This window comes from Alosa pseudoharengus, unplaced genomic scaffold (assembly GCF_046254945.1).
Source record: "Alosa pseudoharengus isolate Yale_2024_CS ecotype anadromous, Long Island Sound unplaced genomic scaffold, YU_APseudo_1.1 YU_APseudo_1.1_scf_4, whole genome shotgun sequence".
Lineage (NCBI taxonomy): Eukaryota > Metazoa > Chordata > Actinopteri > Clupeiformes > Clupeidae > Alosa > Alosa pseudoharengus.
Window position 1 is genome coordinate 42,419,474 of NW_027468774.1, and position 17,850 is coordinate 42,437,323.

General features: G+C 49.5%; 2 protein-coding genes across 5 annotated transcripts in view; one reads left to right on the plus strand and one right to left on the minus strand.

The window, feature by feature from the left end:
• Positions 1-11,772, plus strand: part of notch3 (notch receptor 3) — a 38,424-nt gene extending 26,652 nt beyond the window's left edge. Inside the window, exons 17-33 of the mRNA XM_076266389.1 lie at positions 101-329; positions 718-919; positions 1,487-1,643; positions 1,778-1,962; positions 2,074-2,206; positions 2,501-2,755; positions 2,887-2,999; positions 3,232-3,776; positions 4,039-4,359; positions 4,878-5,026; positions 5,215-5,434; positions 5,578-5,668; positions 5,788-5,956; positions 6,122-6,420; positions 6,714-6,861; positions 6,978-7,075; positions 7,480-11,772. Of these exons, the coding sequence (XP_076122504.1) occupies positions 101-329; positions 718-919; positions 1,487-1,643; positions 1,778-1,962; positions 2,074-2,206; positions 2,501-2,755; positions 2,887-2,999; positions 3,232-3,776; positions 4,039-4,359; positions 4,878-5,026; positions 5,215-5,434; positions 5,578-5,668; positions 5,788-5,956; positions 6,122-6,420; positions 6,714-6,861; positions 6,978-7,075; positions 7,480-8,991 (4,826 nt within the window). The 3' untranslated portion in view covers positions 8,992-11,772. The remainder of the gene's footprint in view (positions 1-100; positions 330-717; positions 920-1,486; positions 1,644-1,777; positions 1,963-2,073; positions 2,207-2,500; positions 2,756-2,886; positions 3,000-3,231; positions 3,777-4,038; positions 4,360-4,877; positions 5,027-5,214; positions 5,435-5,577; positions 5,669-5,787; positions 5,957-6,121; positions 6,421-6,713; positions 6,862-6,977; positions 7,076-7,479) is intronic.
• Positions 11,773-11,982: 210 nt separating this feature from the next.
• On the minus strand, positions 11,983-17,700 carry LOC143102671 (retinol dehydrogenase 8). 4 transcript variants are annotated; one of them, XM_076266434.1, is made up of 7 exons: positions 17,632-17,700; positions 16,141-16,263; positions 15,574-15,735; positions 14,492-14,671; positions 14,248-14,341; positions 13,886-14,069; positions 11,983-12,992 (listed from the first exon to the last, which is right to left on the minus strand). In XM_076266434.1, exons 2-7 carry the CDS (start codon positions 16,235-16,237, stop codon positions 12,777-12,779), a joined length of 933 nt encoding a protein of 310 aa, XP_076122549.1. In that variant the 5' UTR covers positions 16,238-16,263; positions 17,632-17,700; the 3' UTR covers positions 11,983-12,776. The 4 variants fall into 4 exon arrangements, with proteins under 4 accessions (XP_076122549.1, XP_076122547.1, XP_076122548.1 ...); XM_076266432.1 differs by having other exon boundaries at positions 16,141-16,328; XM_076266433.1 differs by having other exon boundaries at positions 16,141-16,275; positions 17,632-17,688.
• Positions 17,701-17,850: the final 150 nt, after the last annotated feature.

Here is a 17,850-nt window from a genome sequence, read left to right on the forward strand (position 1 = left end):
CACTGATACAATACTGATACTGTAGGTCACTTTGGATAAAAGCATTTGCTAATTGAATGTTATTTCTCCTTTACTAACTTCCTGTCCTACTTTCCTCCAGGCCCCTGTCTGAATGGAGGCTCGTGCACAGACGGTCTGAACAGCTTCCAGTGCAGCTGCCTGCCCGGATTCACCGACACACGCTGCGCCGTGGAGGTGAACGAGTGCCAGAGCGCCCCCTGCAGGAATGGAGGCACCTGCACCGACTACGTCAACAGCTACACATGCACCTGCAAGCCTGGCTTCACGGGCATCCACTGCGAGACCAACATCCCTGACTGCACAGAGAGGTGGGTAACGGAATCGGAGTGTAACAGAACATTAAGAAAAAAGAATGTAAAGGAGTTCTAATTCTTCTTACATACAACAACACCTTGCATATTTGTAACGCTTTTGAAGGCACCCAAATCAGAGTACATTGTAACAGAATGATTAGAAATACAATGTAACCGTTTTAGTTCTTTCAACAATGCACTTTACAGTGAAGGGGGAACTTCACTAACTCCCACAGGCATTTGTTTATAAGAGACCGCATGTTTATTGTTCTTGTTGCACAAGGTCTGATTTGCATGTTAGACACCGTGTGAATGTGTGTGTGTTTGTGTGTATGTGTGTGTGTGGATGATGTGCGTGTGCGTGTATGTGCTGATCGTGACTAATGTTCCTCACTTTTTGCAGCTCCTGCTTCAACGGAGGCACCTGCACGGACAAGATCAACGGCTATACCTGCACATGCCGCCCAGGGTTCACCGGCTCACACTGCCAGTACGAGGTGAACGAGTGTGACTCACAGCCGTGCCTCAACGGAGGCCTGTGCCAGGATGCCCTCGAGTCCTTCCGCTGCTCCTGTCCCAAGGGCTACTCTGGTGGCAGGTGCCAGGTGAGTCACTCCCTAACAACTCCTGAGACCCACCCCTCCCCTCCAAAGAGCCTTACTGGGTGTCACTATGGTGTTCCGTAGGTGTTCTCTAGGCCTAATTTGGAGCTTGTTTAAAGACCCTAGAACTGAATAAACATGTGGGGCTCCTAAGGTATTTCTGGGGTCACAGAAAACAATATAATGGTAACTAGGGGACAAACAAAAATCAAAAGTTTTAACATTTACATTTTGTAGAGGATCACGCTAAATCGCCGATTCATTTTCATTTTGAAGTATGTCTGCGTTGGTTTTGAATGTGCCAACTGGAAACCCTCTAGGAACAAAATTGAAAGGGTTTGAGTTGAGTTGGATAAAAACTATTTTGTGAAATTATAGAAGTGTATGTACGGAAGACTCAGAGAGAGTGATAGATTAGCATTTCTATTTACTGTATGTCCATTCATCTTCCATTCATGGAGTTGGTGTGATGCCTTAGGGGGATGGCAGCAAACAAGGCTTGCGCGGTGCGTCCATTGTGAAGGGCACTCTAAAAGCGTCTCTGTGTTTGTTTGCGTGTGCCGCCCGCAGAGCGCTGTGGACTGGTGCCGTCGCTCCAACCCATGCCAGAACGGCGGCCGCTGCCGTCAGAAGGACGCCGCCTTCACCTGCGACTGTGTGAGTGGCTGGTCGGGCCGCTACTGCGACATCCCTGGGGTGTCCTGCGAAGTGGCCGCCGCACAGAGAGGTGCGTAAACAAGACACCATCACCGCTCTTTTGTGCGGCTGCATTTGTGTGTCCAGTCAGTGTCCGTTCTGCACTCCTCCCCCTACCTGGGTCCCATTTCCTGACTGTAAGCTGTGTTTGTGTGGTCCCTGCAGGCTATCAAACTGACGAGCTGTGTCACCATGGTGGACACTGTGTCAACACCGGCAACACGCACTACTGCAAATGCCCAGACGACTATATGGGCAGCTACTGCGAGAGCCAGGTGGACCACTGTGAGGACAAGCCCTGCCGTAACGGCGCCACCTGCAGGGGCTATGTGGGAGGATACACATGCGACGTGAGTCCCAGATCATTACATACAGACCCATGAAGAAGTTTCTGTGCATTAATGTACAGAAATGTTTGAAAGCCTACGTGGACTAACTTTACTGTTCGTTCTCTCCCTCAGTGCATGCCAGGCTACCATGGCGAGAACTGCGAGATGGAGATTAATGAGTGCCAGTCTCACCCGTGCCAGAACGGTGGCACCTGCATCGATCTGGTGGGCCATTACATCTGCTCTTGCCCACCTGGCACTTTGGGTAAGAAACAGATGCTCAGAGTCAGCAGTCCTGGCATGGCAGCATCTAATATCAATTACTAAGCTATTCAGTTTCATCAATACATCGTCCTACTATTAAATTTAAATTGTATTATAATGATTGTGTTTTATACCCATAATTGGTAATGCTTTACAGTAGTTAGATATAAATAAATAAGAAAAGCTGACGTTGCTGTATAGCATCAGTGCAGCCATACCAAGTCATAGTATTCCTGTCACCATAGGATGACTCTCCTGATTCATGTACCTGATGTGTGTGTGTGTTTGTGTTCAGGTGTGCTGTGTGAGATCAACGAGGACGACTGCTCCATGCCGGCCAGGCCTCGGGGCACCCCCAAGTGTCTGAACAACGGCACGTGCGTGGACCGTGTGGGTGGCTACAAGTGCAACTGCCCGCCCGGCTTCACCGGCGACCGCTGCGAGGGCGACATCAACGAGTGCCTGTCCAACCCCTGCAACATGGGCAACAGCCTGGACTGCATCCAGCTGCCCAACGACTACCAGTGCATCTGCAAGCCTGGCTACACGGGTAAGGCCTCGCACACACTCCATTTGAGTCCACTCATGTGGTCCAGTACTCTCTGCAGAAGTGGGTCTTAAGTGGGTGCCCTGAGTATGTTTTTGTTTATGTTTATGTTTTGGGGTTTTTTTTGTGCGCAGGTCGGCGGTGCCAGAACCGGTTCAGTGTGTGCGAATCTCAGCCCTGTCAGAATGGAGGCGCCTGCTCGGTCTCCAGCAATACGGCCTCAGGATACACATGCACCTGTCAGCTGGTACGTCCTGTAGAGAGCCATCCGCAATCTGCAGCTCTTCCTTCTGTCAATAAAGACTTTCTCCTCTCTTCCACCCCCCCCCCCCCCTCTTTATCGGTCAGTCTTGGTCAGTCTGTATGTTTTAGCAGTGCCCTGTTTTGTCCTCTCTTTTCCATCCTCCCTCTAACAACTCCTCTCCTCCTTCTCTCCTCTCCTCTCCTCCTCTCCTCCTCCTCTTCTCTCCCTCGCGCAGGGCTACACCGGTGCCAACTGTGAGCGCAGCATGTCGTGCCGCGAGCTCTCCTGCTACAACGGCGGCAGCTGCACGCTGACCACACGCGGCGCCCGTTGCTCCTGCCTGCAGGGCTACGCCGGGCCGCAGTGCCAACACCGCAGCAACGAGGGCTGTTCGGCCCAGCCGTGCCGCAACGGCGGCCTCTGCACCGAGGAGACCTCCTTCCCCTACTTCCACTGCCAGTGCCAGCCGGGCTACTCCGGCAAGCGCTGCGAACAGCAGACCGCCCAGATCCCGTCTCCCAAGACGCTGCCGCCGCCGCCCGCCTGCCCGCTGGCCGACTGCCCGGGCAAGGCCAACGACGGCGTGTGCGACAAGGACTGCAACACCTTCGCTTGCCGCTGGGACGGTGGCGACTGCTCGCTGGCGGCCAACCCGTGGGCCAAGTGCGCCGACCCGCACTGCTGGCGCGTCTTCAACAACAGCCAGTGCGACGAGAGCTGCAACCATGCCGACTGCCTCTACGACAACTTCGACTGCCGCAGCAAGGAGAAGGTTTGCAAGTGAGTGTCCGCCACTGGTCAGTTGTTGTTTTTTTTGTCTGTTGCCATTGCTGTGCTATTGTGGTGAGCGCATTGATACAAAATGGCCACCATTATACATAAATGTGGCGGGTGCTCCACTTTGATAGTAAGTCCCGTGTATTTGAACTCTTTTTTTTCCTTTGGGATAAGCACTATACTGTAATAATCCACTCAGACTAGTCAAATGACTGAATTAGTCACAGTATCTTAACTATTATCTCTGTCACGTCCACCTCCACAGTCCGATCTATGAGACGTACTGCATTGATCACTTTGCCGACGGGCGCTGCGACCAGGGCTGCAACACGGAGGAGTGCGGCTGGGACGGCCTGGACTGTGCGCAGAAGGTGCCTGAGAACCTGGCGGAAGGCGTGCTGGTCATCACGGTCCTGCTGCCGCCCGAGGAGCTGCTGCGCACAGGCACGGCCTTCCTGCAGAAGCTCAGCGCCATCCTGCGCACCAGCCTGCGCTTCCACCTGGACCACAACGGCGAGGCCATGATCAAGCCCTACATGCGCCGCCTCAAGAAGCGCGAGCTGCAGCCGCAGCAGGAGGTCATCGGGTGAGTGGGGGGATCGGGTGATTGGCACCGCCAGGAGGGATGCGGGGACTCTGTGCATGTGTGTGTGCAGGGATGTAGTGATGGCTAAATGCAAGTATTTATCCATCACTGAAATTTCAGAAATAGAGTTTATCCACCTGTCAAAAAAGTGTATTCACCAATTGCAGCTTTTAACATTCAAAAATGTGTGCGTGCGCGTGTGTGTGTGTTGTGAACATCAGGTATGACTGTTGTTGGCAACAAAACAGCAGAAAATGACTGCTAAATTATGTGTGTGAAGATCACACACACACACACACACACACACACACACACACACACACATACATGTCACAGTTCTTGACAACAAACTGGCAGCAAATGAACTTGGCAGATCTGTTGGCAGGCCTTAAAGTCAACATGCATGATTTGAGAAATATGAAGGACTATAAATGAGAGATCATGGTGGTCATGGGAGAGCGGCTTGGCTTTGGAAGCCTTTCAAGCGAGTCTGACCTCATGTCTTTCCTCGTCCGCAGATCTATCGTGTATCTGGAGATCGACAACCGGCTGTGCTCCCAGGGCTCCGAGGACTGCTTCCCCACGGCCGACACGGCGGCGGAGTACCTGGGCGCCCTGCACGCCACCGAGATGCTGCGCTTCCCCTACCCCATCAAAGAAGTCCGCAGTAAGTTGGAGCCTGTGTGGTCAACCATTACATCTGGACACTTCTCAAAGTACGCTGGTTGTGCTGAAGTAGCAAGCGAGTGTTCAAAATGTAAACAGAGTGTCTCTATCTATCCCTCCCTCTTTCTCTCTTTCTGTCGTTCTCTCCCTCTCTCCTTTCTCCTCTCTCCCTCGCTCCTCACCTCTCAGGTGAGCCGAAGCCGCCGGAGCCGATCGAGTGGCTCAAGCTGCTGCTGGTGGGTGTGGCGGCGCTCTTCCTGATGGTCATCCTGTTGCTGGGCATGCTGATCGCGCGGCGCAAGCGGGAGCACAGCACGCTCTGGTTCCCCGAGGGCTTCTTCCTCAAGAAGGAGGCCAGCAGCAACAAGAACCGCCGCGAGCCTGTGGGCCAGGACGCTCTGGGCATGAAGTGAGTCCAGCGCACAATGCCAACAGTTTTTTCTGTTTTTTTTTTGTTTTTTTTTCACACACTTTGCCGCATTACTGTATTGCTGCATCACTGCATCCAGGATTGTAAAGTAGTGTTGTTTTTTTTCCCCCCTCCATTTACAGACACATGCCTAAGACGGTGGAGGAGTCTCTTCTTGGTGACCACAGTGACCAGTGGATTGACACAGACTGCCCCGAGGCCAAGAGATTGAAGGTAGGCGCTGGAGTTGATGACTGGCAGATACTGATGAGTACTGAGAGCACTGGAGAGGGCAGTTTGTTGGACATGGCCTGGCCAGAGGATTAACGTGTAACCGACTGACTGGTTCATAGGTGGAGGAGCCCAGCATGATGTCGGACAGTGACGACCCAGTGGACTCCCGACAGTGGACACAGCACCATCTGGCCGCCGCCGACATCCGCATGCCCACCTCTATGGCGCTCACGCCTCCCCAGGGAGAGTTCGACGGCGACTGCATGGACGTTAATGTCCGAGGACCTGGTAAGTCACAATCCCAAACCCCAAGTTCTTTTTCTGTAATGGTCAACCTGGATATTTTTTGTTTGTTTCTTTTTGCTTTTCTGTTTTCCCATTCGGCGTGTGTATTTGTTCTTTGTCCGTATTTTGACTGACCTTTTTTATTTATTTTTGTCTCGTCCACTCCAGACGGCTTCACCCCGCTCATGCTGGCGTCGTTCTGTGGCGGCCTGGAACCCGAGGTGGCAGAGGAGGAGGAGGAAGAGTCGTCGGCCAACATCATCTCGGACCTCATCTACCAGGGCGCCTCACTGGCCGCCCAGACGGACCGCACCGGCGAGACGGCCCTGCACCTGGCTGCCCGTTACGCCCGTGCTGACGCCGCTAAGAGGCTGCTGGACGCCGGAGCGGATGCTAATGCACAGGACAACACCGGACGCACGCCGCTGCACGCAGCTGTGGCTGCTGATGCCCAAGGAGTATTCCAGGTACGACACACACACACACACACACAAATACATACTGTATAGATGCACAAGAATATGCAAATATACATACTGCATGCTCTTAGACATATATACAGCATATATGCACAAACGTCATGTATATGTACATATACTTATACTTACTTATACATATGCTCACATATACATCTCTACCCACCTTTAAGCTGACATTCCCTAGAAGTTTGTACTCTTATGTCTGCTTTACACACACACTCTTCCAGGGATCCTCTTCCTCCATGTGACTAATCTCTCCCCTGTCCCTGTGCGCCCTGTAGATCCTGATCCGTAACCGTGCCACTGACCTGGACGCCCGCATGTACGACGGCTCCACTGCCCTCATCCTGGCTGCCCGCCTGGCAGTGGAGGGCATGGTGGAGGAGCTCATCACATGCCACGCCGATGTCAATGCCGTCGACGAGCTGGGTAAGCGGCGTGGTGGTTTGAGTGTGGTGGTTTTTCGAACGTGATTGTAGTGGTGTTGATGAGGTGTTTGAGTTTGGTGGTTTGAACTGTGTGTTTGTGCTGGTGTGTTTGTTCAGGTAAATCTGCCCTGCACTGGGCTGCTGCGGTCAATAACGTGGAGGCCACCATGGCCTTGCTGAAGAACGGAGCCAACAAAGATATGCAAGATCTGAAGGTAAACAGTGAAGCTGATATTCTCTACCTTCGCCACCACTCCCTCTCTCTCTCTCTCTCTCTCTCTCTCTCTCTCTCTCTCTCTCTCTCTCTCTCTCTCTCTCTCTCTCTCTCTCTCTCTCTCTCTCGCGCTCTCTCTCGCTCTCTCGCTCTCTTTCCACCTCTTATCTCCCTCTTTCTTTCTGATTGACCAAATACATGGGTATAACTGCGTAAACTGTCCAATGTCCATTGACATCTCTTCTCCATTCTCCTCCCTCCCTCACTAATAACTGAGTAAACTGTCCGATGTCCATTGACATCTCTTCTCCATTCTCCTCCCTCCCTCACTAATAACTGAGTAAACTGTCCGATGTCCGTGTCCTGACGCCATCTCTCATCTGTTGCGCCCCCCCCCCCTTTCAGGAGGAGACTCCTCTGTTCCTGGCGGCGCGTGAGGGCAGCTGTGAGGCGGTCAAGGTGCTCCTGGCCCACTTCGCCAACCGCGAGATCACCGACCACATGGACCGGCTGCCGCGCGACATCGCCCAGGAGCGCATGCACCACGACATTGTCCAGCTGCTGGACGAGTACAACACGGTACGCAGCCCGCAGGGCCACAGCGCCGCAGCCCACCACCTGGCGGCAGCTGCCGCCGCGGGTCACACGCTCTCGCCACTCATGTGCCCACCGAGCAGCTTCATGTCCGGCCTCAAGACCACGCCGCAGGGCAAGAAGAGCCGGCGCCCAGGCGCCAAGGGCTCAGGCGGCATGGCCGGCCAGCACGGCGGCAGCATCAGCCTGAAGGAGTCGGCCAAGGCGCGCAACAAGAAGCTGACGCTGGACATGCAGAGCGCGCTGCTGGAGAGCTCGGTGACGCTGTCGCCGGTCGACTCACTGGACTCGCCGCACGGCGGCGCCAGCAACGCCGGCTACATGACCAACCCCACCTCGCCGGTGGCCATGCCCTCGCCGGGCATGTTCCACACGTCCATGTCGGTGCCCGGCACGCCCATGGTGCACGCCGGCATGCTGGACGGCAGCGGCGGGCCCTTCGCCGTCTCCCTGGCGCAGCTGAACGACCTGAGCGGCGGAGGTGCCGACGGCGGGCTCTCCATGCAGGCCCGCGTCTCCATGGCGTCGGCGGTGGCGGCGGCCAACCAGCACAGCTACGTGCTGAACTCGGGCCAGCTGGGCATGAGCATGGGCATGGTGAACCCCGTGAGCGTGCCCTTCGACTGGCACAGCCGCATGACGCCCTCCTCGCAGTGCGGCCCGGTGGTCAGCATGGTGCACCCCGTCAGCAGTCAGGCCAGCCTGATGCCGCCCACGCCCACCATGCCCCAGGGCGGCCTGCTAATGCACCAGCCCATGTTCCGCGGCGGTCAGCCCACCATGCTGCAGCCCACGCTCGTCTCCTCCACCCCCACCAGCATCAGCCCCGTCAAGCTGGCCTCCATCGCCGAGCAACAGCAGCCGCAGCAGCTCCACAGCCACTCCCTGGCACGCATGGGCACCTCCTCCCCTCCCACCCCCCAGCAGAGCCAGCCCCCACCGACCTTCTACCAGCAGGCTCCGCAGCAGCCCCAGCAGGCCCCCCAGCCCACACAGGCCCAGGCGGCAGCAGCAGCAGCGGCGGCGGCCCAGGCAGCCCAGCCCGGAGGCAGCGGTACGGGCCTGGAGGACTACCCGACGCCGCCCTCGCAGCACAGCTACACCTCCGCCATGGATGCCACGCCCAAGCATTACCTGCACCTGCCCAGCGAGCACCCCTACCTGACCCCCTCGCCGGAGTCGCCTGAGCCCTGGTCCAGCCCCTCCCCGCAGTGCGTGTCCGACTGGTCCGAGTCCACCCCGAGTCCGGCCGTGTCGGGCCCAGCGCAGACCCAGATCCCCCACGTCCAGGAGTCCAACGGGAAGATGCAGGTGTTCGCGTGAGGAGAGACCCCCCGCCGTCGCAACTTCGACACATTCCCATCCCCGACCCCCCCTTTTCCCCCCCATCGCCTGAAAGTACCAGAGCCACCGAGAATCGAAGGGAGCTCTGGTTATGGCTCTGGTTTCATTTTTTTATGGGTCAGCCAGTTTCCAAGATTTTGAATTGGGATCCGGATTGACTGTGTCGCGTCAAGAAGACCGTCTGCTGATATTGCGTGCAGAGATAAACAAAAAGAGTAAAGGGAAAAATTGTTGTTGTTATTGTTGTCTTAAAAGAAAAGACAATATGATGAAGTAAGACTTATTCTGTCTCAGATGGACTTGTTTTTTTATTATAAAAAAGTATATGAAGAAAGCCACGTCTTTTATTTCAAAGACTTGGGGGACACTTTCCTGAAACTAACAAACTTTAAGTAGAGTAAGAGAAAAAGCAAATGTTGAAGGAAATTCCTTTCTTTTTTATTTATTGTTTTCTTGTGTTCCTCCTTTTTAAGAAAAAGAAACTGCCTGGTGGGGCGTTCTCTCCCTCTCTCTCTATTTGTCCCAGACGAATGGTCACTCCACGGTCCAGATCTGTTACTTTTCACCGCCTCTGCGGAGGCACTGCGGTTATTCTCTAGTGTTACGTAAGGTCCAGAACACTTTCATGTTGTTTTGAAAAATGAAACCAGAATATGAGGATGTAGTCCTCCTTAAGGTGATTTATTATTTTGGCCATTTTTGTTTTTCTCATTCATGTCATGTTTTCAGTCAGTACTGCAGGTTTGTTTCTAATTCTATGGCCTGTACTAATTCATGAAGCAGAAGTGGCCAGTATTGATTACGTTGGGCGTTTTTGTTCATTTTCCTAGACCACAAACTGCAGCTGACTCACCCCTCACTCAACGAACATATTATCCACCTTATTCCAGTCTTGTGAAGTCCCACAGAGGTGGGATGGGTTAAGTGGCATTGGGTCATAGACTGATGGAGAGAGAGCACTCACTTTTTGTTATTTATTTTGGCCACATAAAAACTGATTGGCACTACAAAAAAAAACTACAAAAATGGCGTATGCTAGGTTACTGTCACTGATTACAAATTATTTTGAACAAAAAAAAATTATCTTTAGTTTAAACCATTTCTTTAGGTATGTATTACGTGTAAGAATGTATTGGGGCATCTCTGAAGCACTTGTCGGGACGAACATGAGAGCGGCGATAGTGAGCTGGGCTCTCCCTTCTTGCAGTAAAACCAGTGACCACATCACTCTCCAGGTCAACCGTCAGAGGAAAGCCAGGTGTGATGCAATGAGATGTCCCTCTCCAACAGCCCCTCTGTCTTATCCTCTCATGGCTCTGACAGTCCTGGGCTCCAGTACCAGAGTTGGCCTTTAGTATTCAGCATAAATATTTATGACCGCATAGACAAGCATATTTTTTTGCCACTAAATCAGCCTAAATCACTGCCTTTTATAGTTCTCTGTTTTTGTTATTCATTTCTTTTATTTGTTTTTATTACAATGATTTTTATCTTTACTGAAAACATGGTTACTAAGCTATTTTTTTTTCTTGTTGTTTTTTTTTCTATTGGCTGCTGCTCGCTGTCACTCTTAAGTGTGACACCCGTGTGTCTTCTGAAAACATTACTGCTTCCTCCTTTCTCCTGCCCCCATCCCCCATCCCCCGCTCGTGTGGAGCTGCAGTGTATGCTGCTACCCAAACCCGCACTGTGCCTGTCCCCTCTTCCCAGTGCTTCCTCTCGTACCCTCAGAGAGACTTACTGGCCTCTCCACCTCCCACCAGATAAATTTTCTAATGTCTGTTTTTGACGCAATTTCTGATGCCTCCTTCTCCGACCAACGTAGATGACCAACGCACATGTGAGGGCACAATAAATAAATAAAAAAAATAGTTTTGTTTTTCCTCCCTTCCACCTCCAGGAGTTTTGGGAGGCTGCATTTGGCTGGAGGGCTGCCCAGGTGGGGAAGGCCCGTGGCTGGGGAGGGCCGGAGGCTGCTAGTGCCCTGTCACTCCTCAGGGAGGCATTATAAGGCATGCAGGTACCGGGAGTGAGGGTGTGTCCTGCCCCCCCACCCCCCTGCATCTTTAGCAGTGGTCCGTCCCCCCGCACCAGCCGGGAGGGAGAGGGCGTCTTGTGCACTGGAGATGATGATGACCCTGGATCCTGGAGCAGGAACACTGCTATGTAGTGCTGCCAGATTCCCAGATTAAATTAGAAACATTGAAAAAGTAAAAAGTATAGGCGTTCTCTTCTCTCGTGAGTTCATCTTCTAGGCCCCTCAACTTTTAAGATTGATTGAACGGCTGCGTTGGGTCATCAGTCACTTTTTCAGCGTCTTCCATTATTTTCTGGTTGTCTCTCCAGGCATAGGTACTCTGCCACTATCAGATATTCTCAGAAATTGGCATTTCAAAGCATGTTTCTGTATTCCTGGGGCACTGATGACTGCTTAGTTTTGTTTTGTTTTTTTCTTTTCCCAACTGCATTGCTGTTTCTGTTCTGACATTTCATTCCTTTGAACACTCCCCTCTCCTGTACCAGAGCATTTCATCAACCCCATTATCTACCTGTAAATATGTTTGTCTTATTTAGATCTACTTGTTTAAGAGTCTTATGTTGCTAAAAATGATTATGTACTAAAATGATAATGTACTTCCAATTAGCCTTACTGTCGAAGCTGAGAGGACTGATATTTTATTGGTCTCACTTTATTAGATCGGATTAGACATTTTCTGTTTCATTATTAATTTCTATACTTGTTTAAAAGTAGTTTTTTTTTTAAAGAAATATTGTTGTATATAAACACCTTTTCACATTGTTTCTCTCTACAAACAAAAGTTGTAAAATAAGGTACTTCTAATAAAAACAGTAGGGATCTACATTCTTGAGTTGTCTTTTTTTATCTTAAGCCTTGTTTGACAAAACTTTTTTAAATTGTTTGGACAACGAATTCACTCATATTTGACTTACCAGTAGTAAATATTTGGAAACATGATGATAAGCAGTGTAAATATACTTAAATCTGTCCACATATTTAGGCAGTCTGGAAATCTCAAGAGTTTCATAACTAAATAGAAAAAAGTCTTGTTTCATTATGACCGCATGCTTCAGGGAAGGACCATGTGCATTACCTGGGCAAATGCCTTGGTATAGATAGCCTTGCTATCGAGGACTCAGTTATCTCAGCTTCTCTTGATTTTCAGTTTTATTTTATAAGCATATCTAACTTTACATTAACCTTGATTGAATCATGATTAGTTCAGGCTCAAGTCTGAGAAGGTTAAAATGCATCATCATAACTAATTGAAACGGCTACATTCTTAAAATCACATACTGAACATACTGAACCTGCCATCTAGTGCTATCAGGCAGGTTTACCTCAGTTATATTGTTGACTTCTTCTACTAGCTTTACAGTATTGGAAATGAAGTCGTGCTCAGTAAAGAATTACTATAATAAACTCCAGTTCATCAAGCAGCTACATTCTTGGTCAGCTTCAGCAACAATAAATACAACTGAAAACAATCACTCATGAATCTGTAATGTTGTCAGTCCATCAACTGTGACCGCACCATTACTGACAATCCCTCTTCAATGAACCCTTCAATAACAACCACAGTTTTGTGTAGGCTGTCCAGTCAGTGATTGGTGTGACACGTATGTTGGGACAAATCTACCTACAGATAAACTATATGAAGAGACATGAAGAAAACAGGGGTTTGCTCCAGGCTGATTCCTCTTTTCAGACCAGACGTCTCGCTGTCGTCCCGCGTCATGCCTCTTCATCCTCCACTCTTCCCCGTCCTCTTGGTCATCAACTTCATCAGGCTCAGGCTTGCGTTGAACACGCGGTCGTGCTTGAAGACCAACTTGTAGAAAGTGTCGATGGGCAGCCGTCCGGTGGGGTCAGCGTGCTTCATGGCCGTCAGGGGCATGTACAGCCGGTTGGTTTGGTGGCGGAAGGGAGGGTCTCTGGACACAATCAGCTGAAAGGTTTGCTGCACACACACACAGACGCAAATAAGATTCCTGCATGTTTTGGTGATCTCATGCATTAAACTACTGTTTACACATTTAAGTTTCATCTAATGCTCCAATGACAAAATGCATACCGTTGACAAAGACTATTAAAGGTGCTAAAGGCAGCAAATCATGAGCAAAAACAATGAATTTCAGGTCATAGCCATATCAGTGATACACTTTCATGGCTTCCTTCATAAAAAAATGAGATCTTAACCTGCTTATTGGGTCTTTAAAGCAACACCAAAGAACTTTCCCTCTGTCGCATGCATGCTATTTGTTTATCCAGCACCGGCTTTGCAAATAACGATGTCCATAGACAAGGTAGAATATGTTGCACGATTTATGAAAGTACGATGTATTGCGACATCAGATGCAAGTCAAATTTGTAGTTTCTTATGTCTCATTACATCGAACTACAGATCCGCTACCCGATCTGGCAAACTTACATAGTGCGGTTATAGCCGATAGAGGGCTGTGAAGCGAATGCAGTAGTGCCATTCGCCCTGTTACAAGTTGATGAACCACTGAAACGATTTTGGAAACATTTTAAGGTACAAAAAGCTCTTTGGTGTTGCTTTAAGGTGAGCATCTTCTCTCCATAGTTACAGTACAACTGCAAAAACCCAAAGCTAATGAGGGGGTGGACAGGCCCAAGGTAAACTCTTGAACACCCAGCTGTTCAGAGTATCTCTTCTAACACTACAACAACTAGACTTGCTAATTCTAGCACTTACCACCTGACTAGAACTGACACTTGACTGTATGGAAGTAGCACTCACTGCTGCACTAACTGGTCCTTATCGCACTCTACCTTGATTATTTCTTTTGTTGTCATATAAAAGGTGAGAGATGGACACAGCCTCATTACCTCAGCCACTTCCTCTGGGGTCTGTCCGAGCGAGGTGAACACCTTGCGTGAGTATGGCAGGTAAATCTGTTTGAAGATCTTGGCCGTCTCCTCGTCCGTCCCGGACAGGTCCATGTCGGCAGCATCCTCATACACCTTCCTCTCAAACTCAGTCACAACCGGACCCGGCTCCACTAACGTCATCCTGCACACCGAGGGGAATGCAACATCAAAACTAAACAAAATCCCACTATCACGGATAGACATATCCATTATTTTATTCAACATCAAAAGATGTGAGTGTAAAGTCTATGAGGGTATAGAGTAAGTATGAAAGTGATTAAATGCATGCACTTACAAATAAATGTCATGTTTGCACTCACTTTATGTTAAACTTCATAGCTTGCACAGCCAGGCTCTCACAAAAGCCCTCTACGGCGAACTTTGATGCGGAGTAGACGTCATTGAAGAGCAGGCCTAGGGAGGACAAATAACAGCAATGACCAACTACAAGGATGCTTTGGATCCTTCTCTCACCAATCTCCCAGCATGAAATGGGACACAAATATCTACATATTCTCGGGATGGCATATGACCTAACTATGGCACAAAGTTCAGGGCGCTCACCCTGAATGCCCATGACGCTGCTCATGACGACGATGTGTCCACTCTGGCGTCTCTTCATGTCCGGCAGCACCTCCTTGACCAGGCGCGCCAGGCCGAAGAAGTTGGTGTTGAAGAGCTCCTGCATGGCGCCGACGCTCTGGCACTCCAGTGGACCGATCATGCCCACGCCTGCGTTGTTCACTAGGAGAGGAGCAGACTGCCAAGGGTCACTCGACGGAGCTAGCGGGCATGTGCTAACAACTCTGTCTGAAGTACTTGTGGAGTCCTCAGGAGGGTGTGAACCAGAGATGGCAAAAGTACACACTCTCCGTACACAAGTAGAAATACACATCTACAGTGTTAAAAAAGACTCTGGTAAAAGTATTGATTTAATTTCTTAACTCCAGTAAAAGTAACAAGGTACAGACTCAGGGAAGTAAAAAATATGCTAGCCTTTTGACATGCTATTTGACCACTTGTTTCTGTAGGTGGTCATAGGGCGCCAGGGTGGAGCGGATAGGCATAAATAACTAATTGTGTCTGGTGTGTTTCAATTCCCTTCCTTGTCTAGCTTTCCCTTCTACATCCCACCATGGTGAGAAGTTCAGCTCTAGTAATGAATTATATTTCCTCATTAGCAGCATGTACAGCCCTTGAGGTTGAAGATATTTAGGCATATTAAGTTTGTCACATACAGGAAGCTCTGAATACATAGCCTTCAGGATACAGCCTCTTGCTCAGGTCTGCACTGAGAAACATAGGTCTTTTCTACTGTGAACTGAGTGTGTGGTGTAATTCTGGTTTATGTATGTGTGTGTGTGTGTGTGTGTGTGTGTGTGTGTGTGTGTGTGTGTGTGTGTGTGTGTGTGTGTGTGTGTGTATGTGTGTCTGTGTTTGTGTGCACGCATTCTGCACACTTCTGTGTTTATGTTTGGGTCTCTGTTTGCATTTATACAGCATGTGTTTTGTGTGTGCATATACAACAGTATGTGCATCCATGCTCATATGACTACATAGAGGTGTGTGTGTGTGTGTGTGTGTGTGTGTGTGTGTGTGTGTGTGTGTGCAACTGTGTGTGCGTGTCTGTGTGTGTGTGTGCTCACCCAGAACATCCACCCGTCTGTCTGGCAGGCTATTCACACACTCTCTGATGGAGTCCTCACTGCAAGCGTCCAGCTGGCGGATCTCCAGAGTGTGGTCCAGCGTCTCCCCAGCTGCCCTCTCCAGAGCCTGTCTCCGCTCCAAGTTCCTCATGGTAGCCACAACTGATCACCACCCCCACCACCCCCGCCACATCCACCACCCCCACCCAATGCCCAAGAACAGCACAGCACATCTCAGTCAGGCAACAGTCACATGCACAAGCATATCCCCCACGACCCACACACACGCACACACACATGCAGGCACACACACACACACACACACACGCGCACATACACACACACAGACACACACTCAAATACACACACACAGACACACAATACAAACAGAACATGACTGTGTAGAACACACTAGACTATGCTTACTGTAATATACCCCCCACGACCCACACACACACACGCACACACGCACACACACACACACACACACAAACACACACACACAAGCTTTATTTTGACGCTCTGACATGGTGTTTTTCTACAGGAGAGGCCCTGGGAGTCTCTCACCTTTGAACCTCTTCAGATCATCCTTGGCCAGACGCACCGCGACAGCTAATCCAATTCCAGAGGAGCAGCCCGTCACCAGAACCCTCCTGGTTCCCATGGCCTCGGCTGTTCAGGCACGTTATCCTGGAAGCAACACTGGGCCATTGTTCACATGCTGGGATCACTCTCCTCATGTAATCATCAGTTTACTGAAAATGAATACACTAGGTCTAAATATTATAAATGCATTACAGTGCTGAAGTAACATTTTTGTTTGTTTTGTTTTTAAAGTGCAAAGTCCACCTAGCCGCTAGGGTGCGTCTAGATTTCTAGGCTAAAGTCCACCCTCCTGTGTGTGAACACCTTCTGCTTTGTAGAGCAAGGGTGCTGTTCTGAGTACATGAGGATAAAAGTCCTTACTGTTAATAAATGGTGGTTTTTAAATTATGAGACTAATGCTAGCAGTGGTAAATGGTGGTTATTATTCATAAATGGTGTAGTTATAAAATGATGAGACTAATGCTGTAATCAAGAACATTTATATTAAACTCATATGTTACTCAACACCACACACCTATCCCAAACTAGATTTAGAACATTTGTGTATTTATGACAGTGAATTAAAAACATGAAGGTGATAGTGATGATGAACAGACCCCCCCCCCCCCTTACTGAATTTGACATTTTTGTGGTTTTGTCAAACGTAAACACATGTGTAATAACCACATGGAACAGATGTGCATAGCATATTGCGCACATGCATACAAAGAAATAGAATATTTCCACTGCTCTCTCTCTTTCTCTCTCAAGACTGTGTGATACATTATTATAGGCTAGTAGATCTAGAGATGTTTGTATGACAAGTGGCCTCATTTTTACTTTACGTTATGAGCGCACGTCTCGGGCTGTCTCCTTAAAGCTACTTTACTGTGATTTTGCCGTAGATAATCCAGATTAATCCAGATTAGGCCTACTTCTCGAAATCACGTTTATGTTCCCATTCATTTCCTGCCTATGTGCCCTTTATCGCTTGTTTAGGATCTAAGATGGGTCACTTGCAAACTTTTCAAAAACAGCATCACTCATTTTTGTTCCCATCCAATGATTCTGTAACAATTAAGTAGGCCTAGCCTAAGATAATGTTTGTTATTGTGAATTAACTCCCATCCAGTGAATCGACAATTAAAGCCAAATGGTATTCTGTAGGCCTACCAAACAATAGACATGGTTGTGGTATATTTCTAATATTTCTAATAGCCTAACCCTGCATTATAATAAATGCAGGGTTAGGCTACAAGTTTCCTGAATGTCCTTGACAATCCCCGTTCCTTCGCCATTCAGAGTTGCCATAATTCACATTAAGCTGGCTATTGAGAAGCTTAATTCAAGGTTTACTTAACATTCAATAGGACAGCATTATCTCGGTTACACAGACTACACACACCTTTCGTGGATACATGATCACATTGCGCATTCTGTTGCCTAAAGAATTTAACGTACCCGCATACAGACCTTAAGTTAAATGTCCAGCATGGCTGTGTGCAAGACCTGCTGTAGGCTTATTCAGAGATAGTCGGTCCGAAGTGAAATGTGACACTTGCGGTACTTTGCTGATACAGAGTGAACGGTGTCACGTAACGTGACCGACGTAACTGGTCAGCTTGCCAGGTCGGGGGGGGGGGGGGGGGGGGGGGGGGGCAAAAGTGGGTCATGAGGCAGTGTGGCGTCTGG

Excerpts from the sequence above, each read along its gene's own strand:
- LOC143102671 (XM_076266434.1), bottom strand. The coding sequence starts at position 16,237 with ATGGGAACCAGGAGGGTTCTGGTGACGGGCTGCTCCTCTGGAATTGGA. Across the intron at positions 14,070-14,247 it reads GCTATGAAGTTTAACATAAA|GATGACGTTAGTGGAGCCGG; the intron begins GTGAGTGCAAAC and ends CTCGGTGTGCAG. Across the intron at positions 12,993-13,885 it reads CCCCAGAGGAAGTGGCTGAG|CAAACCTTTCAGCTGATTGT; the intron begins GTAATGAGGCTG and ends GTGTGTGTGCAG.